Below are 7,339 nucleotides of genomic sequence, written 5' to 3' on the forward strand. Positions count from 1 at the left end.
TATTGTATAAATAATGTTTTATAGTCTTTTCAAGAGGAATAATCGTGAATTTTAAAACGTGTTGCTTTAAACCTTTTGCCCTTTAAGTTTAGACAATTAAATAAAACGTAACCCTTCATATCTTGTCTGTGTAGTTACTTTACTTTATTTTATTTATTTCATGGGAATTAACCCACTGCACTTCCATGTTGTCTAAATTACAGTTATTTATATTATGGGATGTATATTCATCATGTACTTGTGCAAATACAAAAAGATATATGATAAAATGTGACGTCATCACGTCTTAAACCAAGAGTCAGACCGAGAGTTGCTCTCAATATTTTACATTATTACATTTCGGATTTTAATCTGACCGGAATAAACGTTTTATTTTGAAACACTCGGCCGGAAGTACCTCTCCGTCCGTTACTCTCAGTTCGTGGCGGCGAGTTAACGGCGGACTGTCCGGAGCTCCAGCGGCACGTTCAAGGGGGAACCGTGACGGGGAACCGGAGAGGAGGAAGAGGAGGAAGAGGAGGAAGAGGAGGAAGAGGAGGAAGAGGAGGAGAACTTTTCCCGCCGTAAGAAAACTAGTTGTGTGCGTGTGCACGCGTGTCTGTGCGCGTGCGTGTCTGTGTTGTGGTTTTTGCCCCGCGAGCCCTTTGTTCCTCGCGGCTCCGTTGCCATGGTGAAGCTCCATCAGCTCGCGAGAGACTCACGTGGCGTCAGACTGTGACGTCATCAATGTTACAGTTTTATGTGGTACTTTGGTATTAACTTCTTTGTACTTCTACAGTGTTCAGCTACAAGTACAAGTACTGTCTTACAAAAGTATTAGCATCCTTGAGTTAAAGAAAGTACTCTTAATATACAGTACATAATAAATAAAGATGTATTATTATAGATTCCTAATGTGTATATACATATTAGGAATCTATAATGTATATACAACCAGTGATGTTGGGAAGAATGAGAAGAACATCATCATATGCATGTATATAATGTATATTACACACATGTAGTATGATACATGTATATAATGTATATTACACACATGTATCATATGCATGTATATAATGTATATTACACACATGTAGTATGATACATGTATATAATGTATATTACACACATGTAGTATGATACATGTATATAATGTATATTACACACATGTATCATATGCATGTATATAATGTATATTACACACATGCATGTGATACATGTATATAATGTATATTACACACATGTAGTATGATACATGTATATAATGTATATTAATCACATGTAGTATGATACATGTATATAATGTATATTACGCACATGTAGTATGATACATGTATATAATGTATATTAATCACATGTAGTATGATACATGTATATAATGTATATTACGCACATGTAGTATGATACATGTATATAATGTATATTAATCACATGTAGTATGATACATGTATATAATGTATATTAATCACATGTAGTATGATACATGTATATAATGTATATTACACACATGTAGTATGATACATGTATATAATGTATATTAATCACATGTAGTATGATACATGTATATAATGTATATTAATCACATGTAGTATGATACATGTATATAATGTATATTACGCACATGTAGTATGATACATGTATATAATGTATATTAATCACATGTAGTATGATACATGTATATAATGTATATTAATCACATGTAGTATGATACATGTATATAATGTATATTACGCACATGTAGTATGATACATGTATATAATGTATATTACACACATGCATGTGGTTGCAGCGTGATGTGGTGATGGAGGAGGCGGAGCTTAGCCACCACGTCGCCCAGCTGAAGGTGGAGTTCGACAGCTGCGACACGACGGCCAGCGGCTTCCTGGACCGAGACGAGCTGACGGCGCTCTGCAGGAAGCTGCAGCTGGACGCCCACCTGCTGCTGGGCCGGCTGCTGGGAGGACGGGCCTACAGCAAGGTACTGGTTACACTGGTATTGGTACTGGGTACTGGGAACTGTGACTGGTCACTGTGACTGGTCACTGTCACTGGTTAGTAGTCACTGTCACTGGTCACTGTCACTGGTTAGTAGTCACTGTTACTGGTCACTGGTCACTGTGACTGGTTACTAGTCACTGTTACTGGTCACTGTCACTGGTTACTGGTCACTGTGACTGGTTACTAGTCACTGTTACTGGTCACTGTCACTGGTTACTGGTCACTGTGACTGGTTACTAGTCACTGTTACTGGTCACTGTCACTGGTCACTGTCACTGGTTAGTAGTCACTGTCACTGGTCACTGTGACTGGTTACTAGTCACTGTTACTGGTCACTGTCACTGGTTACTGGTCACTGTGACTGGTTACTAGTCACTGTTACTGGTCACTGTCACTGGTTAGTAGTCACTGTCACTGGTCACTGTCACTGGTTAGTAGTCACTGTCACTGGTCACTGTCACTGGTTAGTAGTCACTGTTACTGGTCACTGTCACTGGTCACTGTCACTGGTTAGTAGTCACTGTCACTGGTCACTGTCACTGGTTAGTAGTCACTGTTACTGGTCACTGTCACTGGTTAGTAGTCACTGTCACTGGTCACTGTCACTGGTTAGTAGTCACTGTCACTGGTCACTGTCACTGGTTAGTAGTCACTGTTACTGGTCACTGTCACTGGTCACTGTGACTGGTCACTAGTCACTATTAGTGGTCACTGTCACTGGTTACTGGTCACTGTGACTGGTTAGTAGTCACTGTGACTGGTCACTGTGACTGGTTAGTAGTCACTATTACTGGTCACTGTGACTGGTTACTGGTCACTGTGACTGGTTACTAGTCACTGTTACTGGTCACTGTGACTGGTTACTGTGACTGGTCACTAGTCACTATTACTGGTCACTGACTGGTTACTAGTCACTATTACTGGTCACTGTGACTGGTTAGTAGTCACTATTACTGGTCACTGACTGGTTACTAGTCACTGTTACTGGTCACTGTGACTGGTTACTGTGACTGGTCACTAGTCACTATTACTGGTCACTGACTGGTTACTAGTCACTATTACTGGTCACTGTGACTGGTCACTAGTCACTATTAGTGGTCACTGGTTACTGGTCACTGTGACTGGTTAGTAGTCACTATTACTGGTCACTGTGACTGGTTAGTAGTCACTATTACTGGTCACTGGTTACTGGTCACTGTTACTGGTTAGTAGTCACTATTACTAGTCACTGTGACTGGTCACTAGTCACTATTAGTGGTCACTGTCACTGGTTACTGGTCACTGTTACTGGTCACTGTCACTGGTTATTGGTCACTGTGACTGGTTACTGGTCACTATTACTGGTTACTGGTCACTGTTACTGGTTAGTAGTCACTATTAGTGGTCACTGTCACTGGTTAGTAGTCACTATTAGTGGTCACTGTCACTGGTTACTGGTCACTGTGACTGGTTACTGGTCACTGTGACTGGTTACTAGTCACTGTTACTGGTCACTGGTTACTAGTCACTGTGACTGGTCACTAGTCACTATTAGTGGTCACTGGTTACTGGTCACTGTGACTGGTTACTAGTCACTGTTACTGGTCACTGGTTACTAGTCACTGTGACTGGTTAGTAGTCACTATTACTGGTCACTGTGACTGGTTAGTAGTCACTGTCACTGTCACTGGTTACTAGTCACTGTGACTGGTTAGTAGTCACTATTACTGGTCACTGTGACTGGTTAGTAGTCACTATTACTGGTCACTGTGACTGGTCACTAGTCACTATTAGTGGTCACTGTCACTGGTTACTAGTCACTGTGACTGGTTAGTAGTCACTATTACTGGTCACTGTGACTGGTTAGTAGTCACTATTACTAGTCACTGTGACTGGTCACTAGTCACTATTACTAGTCACTGTGACTGGTCACTAGTCACTATTAGTGGTCACTGTCACTGGTTACTGGTCACTGTGACTGGTCACTAGTCACTGTTACTGGTCACTGTCACTGGTTATTGGTCACTGACTGGTTACTAGTCACTATTACTGGTTACTGGTCACTGTTACTGGTTAGTAGTCACTATTAGTGGTCACTGTCACTGGTTAGTAGTCACTATTAGTGGTCACTGTCACTGGTTACTGGTCACTGTGACTGGTTACTAGTCACTGTTACTGGTCACTGGTTACTAGTCACTGTGACTGGTCACTAGTCACTATTAGTGGTCACTGGTTACTGGTCACTGTGACTGGTTACTAGTCACTGTTACTGGTCACTGGTTACTAGTCACTGTGACTGGTTAGTAGTCACTATTACTGGTCACTGTGACTGGTTAGTAGTCACTGTCACTGTCACTGGTTACTAGTCACTGTGACTGGTTAGTAGTCACTATTACTGGTCACTGTGACTGGTTACTAGTCACTGTTACTGGTCACTGGTTACTAGTCACTGTGACTGGTTAGTAGTCACTATTACTGGTCACTGTGACTGGTTAGTAGTCACTATTACTGGTCACTGTGACTGGTTAGTAGTCACTGGTAACTGTGATAGCTCAGAAACATTTAAACCTTGTTTCGTTGGTTTATCCTAATTGGTTCTTCTGCCCCCAAGTGGCCAAACAGTGAATTGAATTGTCTTGTCCATTCAGGTGAACTTTGAGGAGTTTAAAGAAGGCTTCGTGGCTGTTCTGTCTCGCTCTCTGGACTTCAGCACCTCAGAGGACGACAGCAGCTACCTGGAGCCAGGTGAGACCCAGGAGAGTATTGTGGGAGGTTTCTTTGTGTTTGACTCAAACAACAGTAAAGGTGTGTGTGTTAGTTCAATAACTCGACAACTGTGCATCTTAAGACTCATCAGCAGCTCCATCCATGTCACTCCTGGAGAAAGAACAGCTTTCAGCTTCCGATATCTTCCGATATTTTACTTACTCATTTTGGCACATTTATAATCATAATTCATTAAACTATAATAATGTAAAACAAAAAAATCTGAAAAACATGTGAAAAGAATCAACAAAATGGGATCACGTTGCTGTGGTGGCTGGCACAAGGGCATCCCGGTCTGGGCGCTCCTTCGTGGAGTCTGCATGTTCTCCCGTGTCAGCGTGGGTTCCCTCCGGGTTCTCCGGCTTCCTGCCACAGTCCAAAGTCTGCTTCTCAGGTCAACTGGACTCTGAATTGCCCCTAGGTGTGAATGTGAGCGTGAATGGTTGTCTGTCTCTATGTGAGCCCTGAGATGGACTGGTGACCCCTGTCCAGGTGAACCCTATCCAGGTGACCTTTATCCAGGTGAACCCTGTCCAGGTGACCCCTATCCAGGTGAACCCTGTCCAGGTGACCCCTATCCAGGTGACCCCTGTCCAGGTGACCACTGTCCAGGTGAACCCTGTCCAGGTGACCACTGTCCAGGTGACCCCTGTCTAGGTGACCCCTGTCCAGGTGACCCCTATCCAGGTGACCTTTATCCAGGTGAACCCTGTCCAGGTGACCCCTATCGAGGTGACCCCTATCGAGGTGACCCCTGTCTAGGTGACCCCTGTCTAGGTGACCCCTGTCCAGGAGACCCCTATCCAGGTGAACCCTGTCCAGGTGTCAGGTGGCTCCAGCGTCCCTAAAAAGGACAAAATGTGGTGAAATACACCAACGAGCCTCATCACATGAACTCTGTGTAGTTTCTTCTGGACACCACAGACTGTTCTTCAACGGGCTCCTTGTCTCCTTAAGGTCCTGGTTCTGCTGCAGCCTTCAACGGGCTCCTTGTCTCCTTAAGGTCCTGGTTCTGCTGCAGCCTTCAACGGGCTCCTTGTCTCCTTAAGGTCCTGGTTCTGCTGCATCCTTCAACGGGCTCCTTGTCTCCTTAAGGTCCTGGTTCTGCTGCATCCTTCAACGGGCTCCTTGTCTCCTTAAGGTCCTGGTTCTGCTGCATCCTTCAATGGGCTCCTTGTCTCCTTAAGGTCCTGGTTCTGCTGAAGCCTTCAACGGGCTCCTTGTCTCCTTAAGGTCCTGGTTCTGCTGCAGCCTTCAATGGGCTCCTTGTCTCCTTAAGGTCCTGGTTCTGCTGCAGCCTTCAACGGGCTCCTTGTCTCCTTAAGGTCCTGGTTCTGCTGCAGCCTTCAACGGGCTCCTTGTCTCCTTAAGGTCCTGGTTCTGCTGCAGCCTTCAACGGGCTCCTTGTCTCCTTAAGGTCCTGGTTCTGCTGCAGCCTTCAACGGGCTCCGTGTCTCCTTAAGGTCCTGGTTCTGCTGCAGCCTTCAACGGGCTCCTTGTCTCCTTAAGGTCCTGGTTCTGCTGCAGCCTTCAACGGGCTCCGTGTCTCCTTAAGGTCCTGGTTCTGCTGCAGCCTTCAACGGGCTCCTTGTCTCCTTAAGGTCCTGGTTCTGCTGCAGCCTTCAACGGGCTCCTTGTCTCCTTAAGGTCCTGGTTCTGCTGCAGCCTTCAACGGGCTCCTTGTCTCCTTAAGGTCCTGGTTCTGCTGCAGCCTTCAACGGGCTCCTTGTCTCCTTAAGGTCCTGGTTCTGCTGCAGCCTTCAACGGGCTCCGTGTCTCCTTAAGGTCCTGGTTCTGCTGCAGCCTTCAACGGGCTCCTTGTCTCCTTAAGGTCCTGGTTCTGCTGCAGCCTTCAACGGGCTCCGTGTCTCCTTAAGGTCCTGGTTCTGCTGCAGCCTTCAACGGGCTCCGTGTCTCCTTAAGGTCCTGGTTCTGCTGCAGCCTTCAACGGGCTCCTTGTCTCCTTAAGGTCCTGGTTCTGCTGCAGCCTTCAACGGGCTCCTTGTCTCCTTAAGGTCCTGGTTCTGCTGCAGCCTTCAACGGGCTCCTTGTCTCCTTAAGGTCCTGGTTCTGCTGCAGCCTTCAACGGGCTCCGTGTCTCCTTAAGGTCCTGGTTCTGCTGCAGCCTTCAACGGGCTCCTTGTCTCCTTAAGGTCCTGGTTCTGCTGCATCCTTCAACGGGCTCCTTGTCTCCTTAAGGTCCTGGTTCTGCTGCAGCCTTCAACGGGCTCCGTGTCTCCTTAAGGTCCTGGTTCTGCTGCAGCCTTCAACGGGCTCCTTGTCTCCTTAAGGTCCTGGTTCTGCAGGTCCTGGTTCTGCTGCAGCCTTCAACGGGCTCCGTGTCTCCTTAAGGTCCTGGTTCTGCTGCAGCCTTCAACGGGCTCCTTGTCTCCTTAAGGTCCTGGTTCTGCTGCAGCCTTCAACGGGCTCCGTGTCTCCTTAAGGTCCTGGTTCTGCTGCAGCCTTCAACGGGCTCCTTGTCTCCTTAAGGTCCTGGTTCTGCTGCAGCCTTCAACGGGCTCCTTGTCTCCTTAAGGTCCTGGTTCTGCTGCAGCCTTCAACGGGCTCCTTGTCTCCTTAAGGTCCTGGTTCTGCAGGTCCTGGTTCTGCTGCA

The 7,339-nt window shown here is 46.2% G+C and overlaps 1 protein-coding gene across 1 annotated transcript in view; it reads left to right on the forward strand.

Moving 5' to 3' along the window:
• The first annotated feature begins 395 nt into the window (after positions 1-395).
• ninl (ninein-like) overlaps positions 396-7,339 on the forward strand; it is a 30,333-nt gene continuing 23,389 nt past the window's right edge. Inside the window, exons 1-3 of the mRNA XM_034552442.1 lie at positions 396-563; positions 1,772-1,960; positions 4,608-4,704. Coding sequence (XP_034408333.1) covers positions 1,784-1,960; positions 4,608-4,704 — 274 coding nt within the window. The 5' untranslated portion in view covers positions 396-563; positions 1,772-1,783. The remainder of the gene's footprint in view (positions 564-1,771; positions 1,961-4,607; positions 4,705-7,339) is intronic.

The sequence above is a fragment of the Cyclopterus lumpus genome, chromosome 15 (genome assembly GCF_009769545.1).
Source record: "Cyclopterus lumpus isolate fCycLum1 chromosome 15, fCycLum1.pri, whole genome shotgun sequence".
NCBI lineage: Eukaryota > Metazoa > Chordata > Actinopteri > Perciformes > Cyclopteridae > Cyclopterus > Cyclopterus lumpus.